Below are 16,912 nucleotides of genomic sequence, written 5' to 3' on the forward strand. Positions count from 1 at the left end.
CCCACTCCTTTGAGAAGGAGGAGCCATGGTTTGGATGAGGAGTTCCCATCCGACCCAAAGGTCTGGCACGAAGGGCCCATCCAGCGCTAAGGCAGTCGCCCAGCTGTCACCAGAACTGAGGCACGGGGGGGATGGGCCGTTGGGAGTGTGGGGAGGACAGAGCTGAGCTGCAGAAGACACGGGGTTTGGACCCAAGACCAAAACTGTGCACCCTGAGAGAGGTGGGAAGGGAGGCTGTGCTCACTGCCGCGCTGACCCAGCTCTAGACCGCGCGGGCCCCCAGCAGCCTTCTGCTTACAGCGGCCTGAACGAGTCCCTTAACGTCACACCCAAGGAACCTCATGCAGGGAGTCCGCAAGCTCCAGTGACCAGAAAGTTCCAGAGCAATGAGCCAGAATGAAGAAAGATCAGACGTCAGGATGAAGAATGATCTGCCCTTGCCGGGGGGACATCGCTGGCCCACACCCGGACGCTTTCCACCCCAAGACCCTTTATTATGCCTCCCACAGTCTTCAAGGGCCAACCCTGTGTTGTATTTTGCTAAAACGTGAAAGAGAAGTCCTCACGTCCAGCAATTCCTGAGTCGCCCACGAAATGGCCCACCAAGTGGACAGCTGCTGGGTGGCTTCCTTCCTAACCGCGGCAAGGCAGCCGCTTGACCCACGCTACGGTCCACACCTTCCCTCCTGTTTCAGGTATCTCTCTCCTTGCACATCTGGCCCTAACCCCAGGTTCTGTTGTTTTCTGGAAGCCTCACAACTGCACAGCTAATGGGGAAAAGCCTCACTTGATGCCACGTTACAAGGGGACGAGCCTTGAGTTTCCGTGTTTGCTCTCCACGGGGCTCGCGTCCCCGGGCCTTACCGATGTGGTAGTAGGTGAAGCACATGGTCATGAGGTTCTTGGCAGGCCCAAAGTCGTCCATCTGATGGCACCTAAAATGAAAAGGAAGGCCGGCCAGCTCAAACGCCATCCTGCCCACTTTTCTCACTGCAAGCTCCTGAAGCAAGAGCTAAAAATTTTATAAATATTTGGCTCAGTGGGTTAAAGCTTTTGCCTTTGGCTCAGGTCATGATCTCAGGGTCCTGGGATCGAGCCCAGCATCAGGCTCTCTGCTCAGCGGGGAGTCTGCTTCCCTCCCCCCGCCTACCTCTGCCTACTTGTTATCTCTCTGTCAAATAAATAAATAAAATCTTTAAAAAAAAATGGGCCCATATTTATACCTCACTCCCCAGATGTTATGTAGAAACAACCAAAAAGAATCCCCAACTGCTTATCTTCTTCAGAAAGATCTATATTCGCCGGGATGTGTGTCATCAGCAGTGGTTATCACCAGGAGGAGGACCACAGGACCAAGGACAGGGTTGCAAAAGGGGGTTTCCTTTCCATTTGAGGTGCTGTGCCTCTCTACTCTGTTCTTCTGTGCTTTTTTTTTCTGTTTAGTTCCCGACCTTTTTTCTGTTTAGTTTCTAACATTGTATTAACAAGGTTATTACATTAACCTTATTTAACGTATTTAATGTTTAAAGTATTAACAAAAGAAAAGTCAATGGAATTTATCTAGACGGTGGGGTCAGGGCCAGTTCTATCTTTGACTATAAAATAATCTAATGGGGGGCCTGGGTGGCTCGGTTGGTTTAGCACCTGCCTTCAGTTCAGGTCACGATCCTGGAGTCCTGGGATCGAGCCCCACGTCAGGCTCCCTGCTCAGCAAGGAGCCTGCTTCTCCCTCTGCCTCTGTCCCACCCCCCACTCGTGCGCTCTCTCTCTCTCTCTCAAATAAAACTAAATACAATCTTTAAAAAAAAAAAAAACTAATAAAACTTGAAGAACTAAACTCTGCCAATAAAATCATAAAGGACTATAAATAAAAGTAAAAACAGAAGACACTAATAAACTAAATATTATAAAACTCAAATTTTAAAAATACATATTTTTAGGAGATTATAAGGTGTTTTTCCTTTTTCTTCCCCCACACACAGAAATACACATGCTCACTGAGAAATGGGAAGATTCTGTGTTTGGGTTGGGTTGGGACTTGAATTTTATTTTCCTATCCCACCCCCCCAATTTTATTGAAGGAAAAAATCAAACTCGGTCCAGAATTGACTATGTTACCACGTGGGACAGGTATGTCTGCACAACATGGATCCGTGAGAAATCCTACGATACGAATGTCTGGAAGCTGAAGTCTTCTCGGGGCCAAGAGCACGCTGCACACGAGACAGCTGCGCCTGTTTGAAACCGACTCCTTCCATGAGGCTCTCTTGTTCTTCCTCCCTTGCCAGCTCCGAGACCCAGAATCCCCCCGCACAGGAGCCTATCCTCAACATGGGACGTTCCGAGCAGGTGCCGGAAAAATAGGGACCCTCCCCTTTATGGTCTTTCTCCTCCAGTCCACGCTCCATGGTCGTGGCAGGGGCAGGGACAAAGCGGGGAGGAGACCTTGAGACACTGGGGAATTAGGAGCTGGCATGTCTCTGCTGCAGGACAAGGGGAGGGAAAAGTAAAGGTGGGGGGTTTCAGGCCTGGAAGGACAAATGGGACATGGGGACAAACCGTGGGGCCAGGACCTGCTTCGGGGCCACAATGAGGGGACGAGGGGAAGTGGGGCACAACAACTATCAGATTGGGGCTTCCTCTCCCCCGTCCTTCCCCAATTCCCCTCCCAGTGCCCCCTTCTTCCTCCCATCAGTAAGGCTGCTGTTCCCTTGCCCAAGGCAGAGACACAGCCCCTCCTTTCATGTGTGTGTGTCGGGGGAGGGGGTGCCGTCACCTGCTCTGACGCAGGTCCAGCTCGTATGATGGGAGTCTAGCCGTCCCAGTCCCAGGCCCCGGGGCCTCAGGAGGAGAGAGCCCGTGAGTCACAGGGCCTGCCTCCCACAGCTACACAGAGGTGGAGGGGGGCCCTTTCACACCCCCCCCCCCCCAGCTTCCACTGTGCTGTCTGTGATAAAGGGTTCCAGCAGGGCCTATTTAGCACGCAGAGCAGGCTGAAGGCATCATTAAGTGGGTGGTTATCTAGCTGGAAGTGCTTCACAACAAGAAATCCAGAAAAGGCTGCATCTCCACCGCAGGAGGGCAGCGTCAGTGGAGTGTCGGCCCCGCCTGTCCTGGCGGCCCTCGGAGAGGGATCTGCTTACGCCCAGCTGCTGTCCCCTACCTCCCCTACCGTGGGGGTTGGACCTTAACTTCCTCCCCCGAGAGGCTGGGCAAGGCCTCTCTGTGGATGCCAGCGAGTGGCCGGGGGGGGGGGGGTGGTTCAGAGCAAGCACGAGCTCATGACCCGTGTGGCTGTTACAACTGGGTTAGTACGGAGCAGGAAAAACGGGGAAGACTGTGCTTTAGGACAAAGGCTTTGGGCACAGCATCACTTACTCGAACAGGACCACGGCGAAAGACTGCACCAGGCGGTAGAAGGTCGGCTCCGAGACACACTTGGAGTTGCAGCGCTGTGCGGGAACAGGCAGACACGTCATTGGGCAGGCGGGCGGCTGTCACTCAGACAGGCTCACCACGCTAAGCACTGCCCGACACAGCTGGGCCGTGAGTCTGGACGGGAGCAGCCTCCTTGGTGCCAGAGTAACTGGGCCCCCCAGCAGAGCACAAGCCAACACTTTCCTGCATCTCTCTGAAATTTTAAGAACGAGGAGCCCCACACACTCACCCATACAACACAGAACGGCCTGCACGGATGAAACCCCCAGAGGACGACACGGGCCATTTCTGGATGGGAGAGTTTGGGGCCATTTATGCGTGCTGATCAGCATTTTCTAATTTCTCTTGGAAAAATAAATTGCTAAGAGCGCCTGGGTGGCTCAGCTGTCAAGCATCTGCCTGCGGCTCAGATCAGGATCCCGGGGTCCTGGGATTGAGCCCCACTCAGGCTCCTGCTCAGTGGGGAGCCTGCTTCCCCCTCTCCCTCTGCTCCTGCTTGTGTCCCCTCTCTCACTGTGTCTCTCTCTGCCAAATAAATAAATAAAATCTTTTAAAAAAATTATAGAAAAATAAATTGTGATAAAAATACCTGAAAAAACCAAGAGCTAAAGCTACTTTGCAGAAAAAAAAAAAGAACCTACTAGGGATTTACAAAAAATAATTATTTTCTGAACTCGCATGGCTGTCACCATCTAGGTTACCTTTGTAAAACTGAACTTTGTGGGTTACTGAATAAAACTACGCACGGACATCGTCCACATGCTCACCCTTAAAAAAGGAACTTTTCTGTAATTGCACAGATTTGCGATTTGTGCAATTACAAATGAGTTTGCTCGCTCATTCTTTCTAGCGGGACAACCAGATGAGCAACTTCCTGTTTCCCGCTATTCTAACAAGTCCTTTTGGGAACATCTTTTTTTTCTTTTTTCTTTTTTTTGGGGAACATCTTTAAGTAAGCTCTACTCATTTCTCTGCTGGGTTGTTTCCTGGGGCTCTTCTCTTCAGAGCGGCAGCAGCAGAGGTGGCGAGAAGAGGCCGCACCAGCTGTACCTCACCTGGGCGCTCACGTATCGAGCAAACCACTCGCGTCCTTTTCCGTTCTCGCTGCTACAGTACTCTCCAAACTTGGCTTTCTCCTCCTGGTCCAAGTCCTCCCTGAAAGGAACAGAGCAGGGAAAGGAACTCTCAGTCCTCGGCAACAAACACAGCCAGAGTGGGGAAGGGGCAGGAGAGGCAACCAGGAAGTGTGGCCCCCCCAGCCAAGCGCGGACGCCTGGCTTACACCAGCACGTCCCACCCTCTGGCGATCCTGGCGGTGTATGTGAGGGATAGAGACTGGGGGGCCCAGGGGTCATCACAGCCAGGGTGAACAGACGCTCACCTGGCCTCAAACCACCTCTGATCACTCATCGTGGGAGGCGAACACTCTGTCCCCAGATTTAAAGACAAGATAAGAAAGAAGCAGAAGGCTGACGATCAATGAGCTCATGCAATCTTTCGTTTATTTAAGGTTTGGTAGAAAACATCTTGGTCTCATTTATCCCCAAATACCAACAGCAGATGAAATCGGGGACTCTGCCAGCCAGTCTGCAGTGATTTCTGGAACACTCTTGAGAATGCATCTGGCTCAGCTGTCCGGGCTCCATACTGCTGACAGGCGGCCGCAAATACAGATCAGCCTTCCTGACAAATTAGCAGGCTTCTGCGCTTTCTCCCCTTTCATTAACTGGGTGTGCTCAGAGAAAGCTGACTAATTCCAGTGTTAGTCAAACAAAATTAGGAGAGAGCCACATCTACCGCTCTCCCAGAATGCGTGCAAAACCAAACGCGAATGCGGTTTGGGATCGTCCCATATACGGATCGTCACAGAACTCTCTTCCCTATTCTAACGGCAAAGAGAATGGACACACACCTAGAAAAGGCTGACGGCCACCGCGCCTGGTTACGAACCAGGGCCCTTAATCGCTGTAGGAAATACTGGCCTCTTTACGTGGCGTCAACAGGCGGATTCTTCCTACTGCTTTAATTAAATGGGAAAACGGTCCCGTCGGTCCCTGAGCTCCTCACCCTGAAGTGTGGGCACAGAGAGTGTGGAGGTTTGGCTGAAATGCAGAGTCAGACTCAGCAGGTCTGGTGGGGCCCAAGACTCTGCATTTCTAGCAAACTCCCGTGATGCGGCAACTGCGGGTCCCCATCCAGGGAACGAGCAGCAAGGCCCTCAGGGACCAGCATGTGATGGGGACATCCTGACATCCGAGGCTGACATCCGAAACCCAGGAATCTGGGTTTGCAGGCTCCCTGCCCCCATGCTGAGATATAACAAGAGTTGTGGGGGGAGCTGGAGGCCTCCCCACAGACACCCTCTCCTCTGTCTGATCCCAACCTGAACTCCACTCCCTGCTGCTCCAGGGGCCGGGGCTCCTATGTACACCTTCAAGAACCGTCCAAGAAAGGCAAGAAGGAGAAGCAAGGACGGGTCCGCATCCTGGCAGCTGCTTGAGCCTCCACTGCCACGAGCATCGCGAGAATTACGGGTCATCGAAACCTTCGGGGCTATAGCATCCCTGCCCTAAGAGTCCGGAGTCATGGCAGCGCCCCAGCCCCGCGTGAGGCCGATGCTAATGTGCCACGGGGAAGCCACCCTAGAGGACTCCTGGATTTAGCAGAAAGGACCTGAACATGTCAGTGGAGTGGCTGGAGCTGGGCGGTAGGACAGAAGAGGCGGCAAAAGCTCTCTAAGTGCTTCTACCTGCAGCCGGGGGTGGGGGCTGAGAACCACCCCGGAGGCCCACCCCTGGCCGGTGAGGGAGGGGAAGCCCGGCTCCGTCAAGGACGGAGCCCAGAGCGGGTCCCGGGCACTCACCCTCCAGAGAAGATCTTCTCCACGTAGCCGCGCATGAACTCCCGGAGCTCCAAGGTCTCCTCGTCCTTGGTCGACTCGGTGCTCTGGTTGGAAGAGAAGGACTCGTTGGAGGAGGAGCGGCGGTACTGGTCCCAGGACGTGTGGGACGGCGACTCGCCCATGTCATTCTCGCTGTCCGCAGACTCTGTGGTCTCGCTCTCCGAAGCTCCGTCGCCCTGGGAGCTGTCCCCATCCTGCAGCTTTGGAGGCAGCATCTCCAGGGGCGAGGAGGCAGACGGCTCAGTCCCGAAGTCAATCAGCGTGCCCACGGGGACTTCCGGGGCCTCCATGGTTCGGGGAGGCTTCCAGGCTGGAAGACCAGCAGACGGGACTCCCAGACGCGTCAGCGGGAGCTGGAGGCCACGCGCACGGGCTGCTTGGTAGCTGCTGGCCACCAGGAGTCCTCTGGGACAGCTCTCGTGGTCCTAAGGCATCTAGAATGGAAGACACAGAAATATGATCACCACGAGAACTACTCCCTGCGTAAGGGGAACTTAGCGCTGAGAATCCAGACTTCAATGAACGAATGAGGTCACAAATTTCCTGAAAAGAGAATAGGCTCCAAACTTCTAGAATCTGGGTCATCACGACATGGACATCACTTCCCGACTGCCTACTGCTACACACCTGGCACATGCAGGCACTCAGTAACTATTGGCTGAACAGCAACAAGCAGGGCTTCTCCCAACTACACCTATGACTTCAAAGCCACTGCACCTGCTGGCCGCCTCCCTGCTCGGGCCCACTCGACTGACGCCAATAAATAAAAAGGCCGATGCTGGCCTAGAATCAGAAAATCACCAGGGACACATCTGCCTGCTCACTGCCGTGTCACTGGCTGTGGGAGATGGTGTCGCCCGGCATGCTGGGAAAGCCGCCTCCGTTACGCACGTGCGCCCTCCCTTCCTGGGCTCCCACCTGAAGACGCTTCTCCTCAAGGCCCAGACCCTTCCCAGGCTGTCAGACAGATGCCCCTTTTCATGTCACTCACCGCCCCGTCACCCACTTCTGAGGGTCATCTGCTGCCCAGACCCAGCCTCTCCTTCCCGCCCTCCCCCTGCACGTGCAGGATGAGGACACCCGGATGAAGGCATGTGTCTCGCGGTGCCTGGTCCTTCTGCCCTCCCCCTTCCCCACTCCACCCTGTCTTCCTGCCTCACCCTGCCCGGACGTTGCCCATCTCCCAGGGGGACACGGTGACGCCTCTTCTGAGCAGCTCACTCCAGCCCTGGCCAAAACTATGTCCAATGCCTGCGCGCACCTCCAGCATTGTGCCTACCCCCATTCGTGGTGCCGCTTGTGTGACGGACAGGTGTTCCCATTTCTGTTCGTCCTGCCACAGTCCACGCACCTCTGGAGCCGTGGGCTGTCCCGTGCAGTCTCAACTACGGGTGTTTGCCGCACGTCTGCGAACGGACCGACGGGACTGCGCGTGAACGTACCCCGAGAGCTGGGGACGGGGCTCCAGGATGCAGAGGTTGGACTCTGCATCTAAACCAGGTTTCCTGACTGCCAGCTGGGGGCGTTGCCTACCAGGTCTGGGACCCGCCTTCCCCGGGGCAAGCCGCAGACAGCTCAGCACCAAGCAAAAGCCCTTCTGATGCATGAGCTCCTCCAGGCAAGGGCAGCCTCACGACTGGGCCTGCCCCCTCGGCACCCTCCGCAGACCCCGAATATCTAGGACAATCCCCAGCAGGCAGGTGGCCGCCGCTGCGGCGGCACTGCTGCATCTTCTGAGGGTAATTCGATACTAGACTGCGTCTGCTTCCTGTTAAGAACTTAATGTTCACAAATCGATCATGGGTTCCTCCAAATTGCCCAGCTCAAGATATTTTTAAACGCCCTGAGTCAGAGAGATGGAACAGCTGGCTGGCTCCTCGTCACCGCAGTGGGAACGGTACACTTTGAGGAGATCCTAAGACGCGTACCTTGGTTCAAAAAAGAGAAGCATAAACCTCCACTCGAAAGAGCCGTCAGGGCCAGGAGAGAACCACAGGGTTGTGGGGAGCTCAGGAGACAGGACCACCACCCAGAGAGGCAGTCACTGAGGGGGCCAGTCGGAGGCCGGTTCAGCCTTGGTCCTCCTCCTGCCACCTGTGCCCATGGCCTCTGCTTCCTGGGCCAGGGTCTCCCCGTCTGAGACACTGTGGTTGGGCTCACATTCTAAGGTCCATTTTCAGATTCTCCAGAGCACAGAAAATCGCACCTATGACAACACACTAGGCGTTCAAAATGGAAAAGTCACACACTAGGAAGATCTCGTTCGCCGTCGTTATGATAGGAAAATGGGGTCAAAATGATCTGTATTATAAATTCCCCCCGAAACCAACTGAAAACTGTGTTCTAAGAGGGAATACAAACGACTCAGACAAGTCACGTAAGAGATTCTCTTACTAAATGCTTAGACAACGCTTCAGCCTACACTGGTAGCCACGCATGGAGAGGGGCGAGTTAAAACAACTAGGTGGCATCTTACACTACTACATGAGCAAAAACTTTAAAATGCAAACAAAATACTGATGAGGTTATGGTAAAGTTGAAACTCTCAAGCCATCCTGAAAATAGGGATAAATAAGACTCTGGAAAGTGTGTGTGTTTGCTTATGTATTTATGCATGTACTCTCCGTGCCTAATGGGGGACTGGAACTCTCAACCCCAGAGATCAAGAGTTGCCGGTTCTTCCAACGGAGCCAGCCAGGCTCCCCTAGAAACTATTCTTTGTGATTTTTATTATTTTATCCTCTGATCCAGGAATTCAAATTCTTGAAATTTATCCTAAGAAAATAATTTAAAACCCTCAAAACCGGTTCCATGGAGGAAAAAATGCTCCTTGCAACAGTACTTCTAATCCTGATAAACTGGGGGCAGGGGTGGGAATCTAAATATAGGAAAATGGCAAATACATTCTAACAATCTGATGCAATAGTCATGAGTTGCAGTTGTAAGCAATCAGAACGTCAGTGAACGATGTTCACTTTACAAGCTAAGTAAACAAAATAATCTGCCTTCAGTGAGTCCTAACTGAATCCCACAGCACGCCGTCCTTTGGAGTGGGTGCTAGGAATCCTGGAGTGCACGAATTTTAATTTTTTAAAAATAACAACAAAGCATATGTACAAAAAGGGCTGGAAAAGAAGACAAAAATGTATTATAGTCCTGTAACTGAGGTCATTTTTCCTTTTGATTGTGTTCTTGATCATAATGATACAGTTTGCAATAAATAAGACACTGCGAGGGAAAGGAAACAAATTTCTGTATCTGGAAATGGTTTCCAGCGGTCAGAAGGGCTGCACCGATTTACCAAGCAGAACGCCCCAGCATCAGGACTGCAGGATCAGAGCAAACCATCCTGGCTATTTTTGGTCCAGACGAGGATGGCAAGCGGCTCTCCCAGCATCTCCCTCACTCGAAATTCTGGGAGCGCGTGTGAGTCATCCTTTTCCAGAAGCCTCCTGTGTGGGCTCAGGCAGGAGGGATAGAGCGACAGGGGGAGGCAGAAAGTGAGAGGCCTGACTGCTGGGTCGAGAGAAGTGGCGGGCGACCCGAGTCGCGGTGTGCCAGGGCCCAGCGGGCTGCGGTGTGCAGAGCAGACCTCCGTCTCCACACCCTGTTGCCCCCTTAGCCCAGAGATCTCCTCTCTGTTGAGGAGAGAAGGCAGGGGTGCTGAGTCTGCTCACGGAGCTAAGATACCATAGGGAGCGACCGTGTGTGGGTAGGGGCCTTGGAAGCACGCCCACCCTCTTCCTTCAGGATGGAAACGTAATCACGGGGCTCAGTGCAGGTCGAGGTGACGGTCGCTCTGAACACACCAGGATTGCACCCTTCGCGTGACTCCGTGTTGGGCCAGCCAGAGAACACAGAGGAAGTGGGCCCAGCGGGAACCAGCCGTGCCATCCCCGGGCAGAGCTACACTCGGGAGGGCAGGCCCACCTGCACCAGATCTAAAGAACTTTCCAAAGAATGCCCGAAATGCACAAGACCCTCCAATTCCACAACACAGGCAATTTACATTTATTTCAGAACATGCAGCGGCCCGAAGAAAACACACCTATGGATTGCGCCCAGACCCTCTGCCTTGTTCTCTGCAGAAGAAGGAAGGTTCCAGAGGCACGGCAGGGCCACAGGCTTCAAGACCCAGGCCATCAATTCACAGCAGGATCTTTGCAACTCCAGACCGTGTATATTAAAAATGATCTTCTGGAGCCTCGAAGCAGAACAAACCTTCCTGCAATTGTACTTCTGCAGTTCATTTTCTGGGCCTTACAGCACGAGTTTCTACCAACCAAACTGGGAGAAAATTCTAAGTCCACCTATAACCCAAAGGCCTTAACCACCCACGTGCTCATTCAACAAGTATTTCATTTTTTATCTTTTCTTTAAGTAGGCTTTTCTCCCAAGGTGGGGCTCAAACTCACCACCCTGAGATCAAGAATCGTGTGTTCTACTGGCTGAGCCGGCCAGGCGCCCTGGACAGTGTTTACTGAGCAGCTGCTCTGCGTCGGCTAGGGCGTCAGCAGCTGGGAACGCAGGCATGAACAGGCGGGAAGGAGCATCTGGTCACATGTGGGGGTGCAGGCTAAGAGATGGGGTGGTGGCGGTGGCGAAGGGCAGGGGGAGGTCTCGTAAGAGACAGCTTATAAAACGGAAACCCAAACAAGAACTTTTGGGGGCACCGAGCACTACGGAGAGTCTCTAGGCTACATCTCTGAGAGCCCCCAGAAGCGCTTCTTCGGGCTGGGAGCAGGGGAGGCCGATGCGAGCCGAGAGGGAAGGAGGATCCGCCAAGACGACTCAAGGGTCCTCGGACAGGAGAGAGGTCTGCGCAGAGGTGAGGGTCTGCACAGAGGCCCTCAGCAGCAATAACTTTGGAAAGTTCAGGAATCAGGAGGCTGATGAGCTGAGGGGCACCGCTCACAGAGCAGAGGTTGGCCAGGCTCCCACCCCGGGGTCCGTCCGGGCTCATGGCAGCCGCAGGACCAGCTTAAATACCGGCAGCTGCATGCACAGGACGGGAGCACAGAGGCCGGGCGGGGGCTTGGGGGAGGCGGGCGGGGGCTTGGGGGAGGCTGGCGAGGTGGAAACATCCTGGTGGGAGGCTCCTGACCTCCTGCTCTCCCCTCCCCATCCCCTTGCCCCCAGTCCTTTCCCGCCACTGTGGCCCCAGCTGCATAAGGAACTAGGAAGGAGGTGCCCTCTTGCAGCGGCCCAGCCACATCCCCACAGGGCCCTGCTCAAACTCTGATTTCCCCAGCACCCCGGAGCAACGCGCGCCAGGATTTCTCCAGCCGGTAGACCTTGAGCAATCAGATGAGGCTCCCTGGGTGTGAATCCGGAACTTTCTGTAACTCTGACCCTTCCCATCCACCTCAGGCAACTCCCTCTTGTTTAGTGTCTCCGAGAGCTATCAGATGTGCTGTCTTCTCTCGCTCACCCGTGTTCCTAACACGCTGGCTCACACTCGTGTCCAGCCAGCCCGTCCTTCACCCCATGACGCCTGTCAGTCAAGGCTCAGAGGCTCACTCCCAGGCCCAGGCACACAGCTAGGAAGCGACAGCACACACAAATCCAGCCACATGTCGACCGAGAAGTCCCTGCCCTTGACCACCACGTCGTCCCCCTACAGCTACCTCTTTGGTACTCCCTTGGGGCTCCATTTCTAGAAATGGGGTTGCTGGGTCAGAGCTCTGAGCGTGACTAGGGCTGACGATGAATGCTACCAAGTGACCTTCCCTGAGCCTGTACTGCGGCTACATACACCCGGTGGGTTTCACATCTGCACCTTCCTTTCAACTGTAAGGTCAAAACGCCACCTTGCCTCCCGGGTTCAAAACTCTGATCCATTTGTTTCACTCTGGGTCAAGTTCGGGGCAGCCTGCAAGGAAGGGCGGGCCCATTCTGCAGAAGAGGAAACTGAGGCCAGCTGTGTCTCTGCAGCATGACCTGCACGAGCCCTAGCCTTCGACATCAGCGTGTGGCTGGAGTGTTTTGCCTGACGACTGGCCCGAACAGAGAAAGCCAGCCTCTTCCCTTGGGCTCCAGCTCCACTTTGACTCACACCAGGAAAGTCATTTTTTTCTTAAATTTTATTTTTAAGCAATTTCTGCAGCCAACATGGGGACTGAACCCACAACCCCGAGATCAGGAGTCTCAGGCCCCACGGGCTGGAGCCGGCCAGGCACCCCTGGGAAAGTCACTGAAGTCAGGACCAGTTCCTATTTCTGGAAAATGTGAATGTGAATTTTTCTTTTTCTAGACTCATTTGGAGTATTAGCAAGATGAATGAGATAATACGTGGCTGGGCTACGGAGCTGTGTTACTGTCTTCCTCACCCATGAGAGAAGCTGAACGAGAGCCCAGCCACGGCCACGTCAAGACCGCTGAGAGATGACACTGATGCGATATTATCAGAACAGTCGACACCTTCTGAGGCACAAAGATGCATGAGAACATTGTCTTGGACCCCTCCGTCAAGCGGCTGGGCACGACTACGTTTTTATTGCCATGTCAGAGACGAGAAGTCTGCGGCTGGGGGAGGCGGGAGCATGGCTGCGTGGAGTCCCCTGTGGGCAGGTATGGAGCTGGACCACCTACTGGTCTAGGACCAGAGGTCAAAAGTCCCTCAGTGGCTACCTGAGCTTCTGCTCCACTTTGATCTCTCTCCAGCCCCCAGTGAACGTCACGTGCCAGGGCTTCACCCGAAGTAGCGAGCTAACGTCCCCACAGAAAATCCGCCTTGCTTGGCCTCAGGGTCGCAGAGGGCCAGAGCAAACTGACACCTGCACACCCCTCCCTGATCTTGATCACGAACATCCTTGACCCTCAGACACGAGCCCTAAGACGTTCAACCCCATGCGCCTCCAGCGAAGGGCCTGTCCAAACGCAGAGAAGGTGAGGGTCTTGGGTAGGAACCAGAATATCAGCACCTCTCCCCAGCAGCCATCAGACTCCCGTAAGCTCTGGGATTTAACCCCTGAAGGATGGTTCGCCCCCAGGTATGGGCGCCCTTCGGCATCCAGGCAGCCTTCTTTACCCAACATCGGCTGGATGCTGCCCACGGCTCAACCAGAACAGGCGGCCTGGCCTCACCCCATGAAGCACAGCCCAAGGAACTGAGCAAAGGTGCTTTGACCCTGCAGCCGGGATTCCCAAACCGGTGCCAGGGCACCCTGGGATACCGGAGCAAACTCACGGGGGTGCTGTGGGATATTTCAATTATTTTGAGGGAAAACACAGCAATACTGGACATCCTCCAGACACGGACCAAACTACCGGCTCAAAGCAGCTCCCAGTTTGACCCCTAGGTCATGCTGTATTCCTTTCTGCAACTCTCGTCTTTACGAAGCAGAATTCTCTGCAGTTATGAAAAGCACATAGTGCCTGCAGATCAGTACGGAACAAGGAAAGACAATGGCCATGTCCAATGAAGAATGAAATGAAAAATAGTTTTTCAAATGGTGTCAGGGGGTGATGAGTGGTCCCTTAAAGGTGCCCACAGCCTCATCCCCAGAACCGACAAAGACATGACCTTCCACGTCAAAGGGACCTTGCAGATAGGATTGAGTGTGGGGCCGTGGGATGATCCTGGATGATTCAGGGGGGCCCATCACAGTCACAAGGGTCCTTAGGAGAGAGAGACAGGAGGGCCAGAGTCAGGGCAGGAGGTGGAATGGTGCTTTGCACCTGGAGGAGGCAGATGAACCAAGGAATTCAGGCGCCTCTAGAATATGAAAAGCTCGAGGGCTAAGAGTCTCCTCGGGGGCCTCCAGAAGGAACCCGTCCTGCCCACCCTCGTCATTAGCCCCAACAGACTGACTTTGGACTTCCACCCCCAGAACTCTAGGACAGTAAATGTGTGAGATTTTAAGCCACAGAGTTTGTGGAAATTCATTAAATCAGCTGTAGGAAGCTAACAAAGACAGCCAGTATGTGGTTGGGACATAAAGACCCACAGAGGTGCCCAGTACTTCTTGCTTTAGCCTAGAAGTGTCAGGACAAAACGAGAAAGACACTACGGTGCCATGAGCGTGGTGACCTCCAGGCCTGGGCCCACGCCTGAGCCAGATCCCGTGTCTGCCACGTGGGCCTTGAACCCGACCCAGGCTTCACACAGATCCCTGTGGAACGGACACCCGAAGGGGGGATAAAGCCTCTGGATGGCAGCATGCCTCACAGGCCATCTCCATTTCTGTGTCTTTCCTTCCTGTCTTGGTGCTTGTACGCGGCCACGCCGAGGGAGGTCCGAGTGTGAGGTCTGCCGAGGCCCTGGCTGACCCTCTCCCATCTGCAAACACGCAGGTGACCTCACTCAGGAGTCTTCACTCGTCCCCCAAAGAGCATTTAATTTCCAGTAGACCTAAGGGCAGGTCAACAGGGCGCGGCAGGAATGAGGGGGAGACAGACCCCTGGCTTAGATTTCTGGTCTCCGGGGCTGCCTTGAAACCTGATCCATTATGAGGTCACCGTTACCTGGCTTTGCTCCACTATTACCAGACCTAAGAAGGGACGGTTTCCAGGAAGACGGTGCTTATTGAAACCGCTGGCGCGGAGGAGGCGGAGGAGGAAGAGAAAGCTAAGCGGGATCATCCTGTAGGGAAAGGCGCGGTTGGGAGCGCGGCTGAGCCACCGAGGTTATCCGGAAGCCCCTTCCCTTCAGCGCCTCTCAGTCGGCCTCTCTGGGTGTGGGAGCTGCTTCCACATCCCCCTCTCCTGCCCGCCTGCCACAAACAATCAGCTTCAGCCACAGCGCTCCCTGCTCAGTGGGCATCTGCTCCACACAAAGCTTGCTCCCCTCGCGCCCCACCCCCACAGTCAGAGAAGGGCCCCAGTGGGCTGGCCTGGGGCAGGCAGCAGTGAGGAAGCCCCGAGAGTCCCCTGTAGAGCTGGGCCCTCCAACGCCCCCAGAGCTCAGTCCCATGCTTCCTGTTGCTCGGAAACTCTCACGCCATGAGACCACTAGGGCTCTCATCTGCCTCTGCCCGGGGTTGGGGGTGGGGGGCGAGTGGCCCAGCCCTCGGGCTCCCAACAAGTCCCTCTGCTGGCGGCCTTCTGGCCCGCTGATGGCGGACTGCGCCTCTGAAGAGAGGAAGAGCAGGAAGAGAGGTCTGGGCCGTCTGGGGCTACGAAGCAGTAGTCATTCCAGGGAATGAATCCATGTCCAATAGGAAATGTCACCAGTGTCCTTTTAGATGTCAGTGTGTTTGGGCAGCTGCTGGACACGGATTTCTATCCAGTCAGTGTGGATCTAGGGCAATTTGAGGCCCGTGGAATCAAACAACAACAGTAATAACGACACCCATTCCCAAAGCCGGGCAAGGAGCTTACTGGAGTTTCCTGGTAGCCAAAGCGAAAAAGAGAAGTGATGTGGGAAACCAAGGCAGAAGATACATTATTACACTTCCTTACTCCCTACAGCTAGAGGACAAGTCCTTGAGACCAGCAGAGGGACATTCCTCTAGGGACTCAACTGCGTCAATGATCATACTTTGCTAAGGGCAGAAGGCGATCCTAGGCCCACCCCCTCCCACCCAGGATCCTCTAAGTCTACTTTAACATATCAAAATGCCTTTAGAAATTTCCTTTATCTCTAAACCCCCCAACCGTATGGCCCACCGATATACACCTGAAGGGTCTCATGACTCAGGTTTTATTAGAGGGTAATAAATGACCTTTTCCCATCAATAGCCCAAGGCCCTGGAAACCTTGCTTCCAAAATTCCCTGAGACTGACGCTATCCCTAACCCTCTCCCAACGTGGAAGTCTATCATGGGCCAGTCCTCATGACCCCGGGGCAGCTCTTTCTGCCCCCGGGCCCTGTCCCCGGGCTTTAATAAAACCACCTTTTGGTACCAAAGATGTCTCAAGAATTCTTTCTGGGCCATGGGGCTCCGAACCCTAACGTTCTTTCCTACATCAGGACGCACACTGGGTCATACAATCCTTTCATTCTGACGCACTCATCTGCAGAGAAACTGTTTCCAGACGCTGACGTCAAAAGCGAGATTGTCAAGGAAGTCCTCATATGAGGAAACTGCTGATTACTGTCCCGAGGTCTGTAAGAGTTACAAGGCTCCATAAAAGAAACAGAGAGGTGGAAACATACATTTTTAAGTGCCTCTCCGAAAGTCTGAAGGCATACGTTACAGCAGCTCAGTGCAGCTGTTAGCCTGGCCGGAGCACACGCCTGGAGTGAAGGTCAGGCGTTCCGGCGTCCTGATGGGATAACCCAACGGGACCCACATGCCGCTCTTCCCCGCAGGGGGAGGAAGGTCCTTTAGCTGGCGCCCTCCCTCAGACACAGACAGCAGCGGGCAGGCTGCAGGGGCTACCCCCCTCATAGCGAGGCTGGTGGCAGCTCCCCACCCTGTCTCCACAGCCATGCTCGAGCACCCCTGGCTCCCCCGCAGGACAGGCTGCTCACGGGTGGGCCCTCTGCAAGGGCATGCATCTGAGCCGGGCACCTGGCAGGAGTGTTCTGACTCCAGAGTGTCGGGGACACTCCCCAGTGGGCCGAGCCTCTTCACAGCCTGGGGTTAGTGACCTCAGGGCTGCGCTCCCCCAGGAGAGGCTTCCGGC

At 54.5% G+C, this 16,912-nt stretch overlaps 1 protein-coding gene across 3 annotated transcripts in view; it reads right to left on the reverse strand.

The window, feature by feature from the left end:
• Positions 1–16,912, reverse strand: part of KIAA0513 (KIAA0513 ortholog) — a 58,650-nt gene that overhangs the window by 12,244 nt on the left and 29,494 nt on the right. For all 3 annotated transcript variants that reach the window (XM_059151426.1, XM_059151427.1, XM_059151425.1), the window contains exons 2-5: positions 6,302–6,774; positions 4,494–4,593; positions 3,379–3,452; positions 865–935 (exon numbers count right to left, since the gene is read on the reverse strand). In XM_059151426.1, the coding sequence (XP_059007409.1) occupies positions 865–935; positions 3,379–3,452; positions 4,494–4,593; positions 6,302–6,630 (574 nt within the window). In that variant the 5' untranslated portion in view covers positions 6,631–6,774. The remainder of the gene's footprint in view (positions 1–864; positions 936–3,378; positions 3,453–4,493; positions 4,594–6,301; positions 6,775–16,912) is intronic.

The sequence above is a fragment of the Mustela lutreola genome, chromosome 16 (assembly GCF_030435805.1).
Source record: "Mustela lutreola isolate mMusLut2 chromosome 16, mMusLut2.pri, whole genome shotgun sequence".
Taxonomy (NCBI): domain Eukaryota; kingdom Metazoa; phylum Chordata; class Mammalia; order Carnivora; family Mustelidae; genus Mustela; species Mustela lutreola.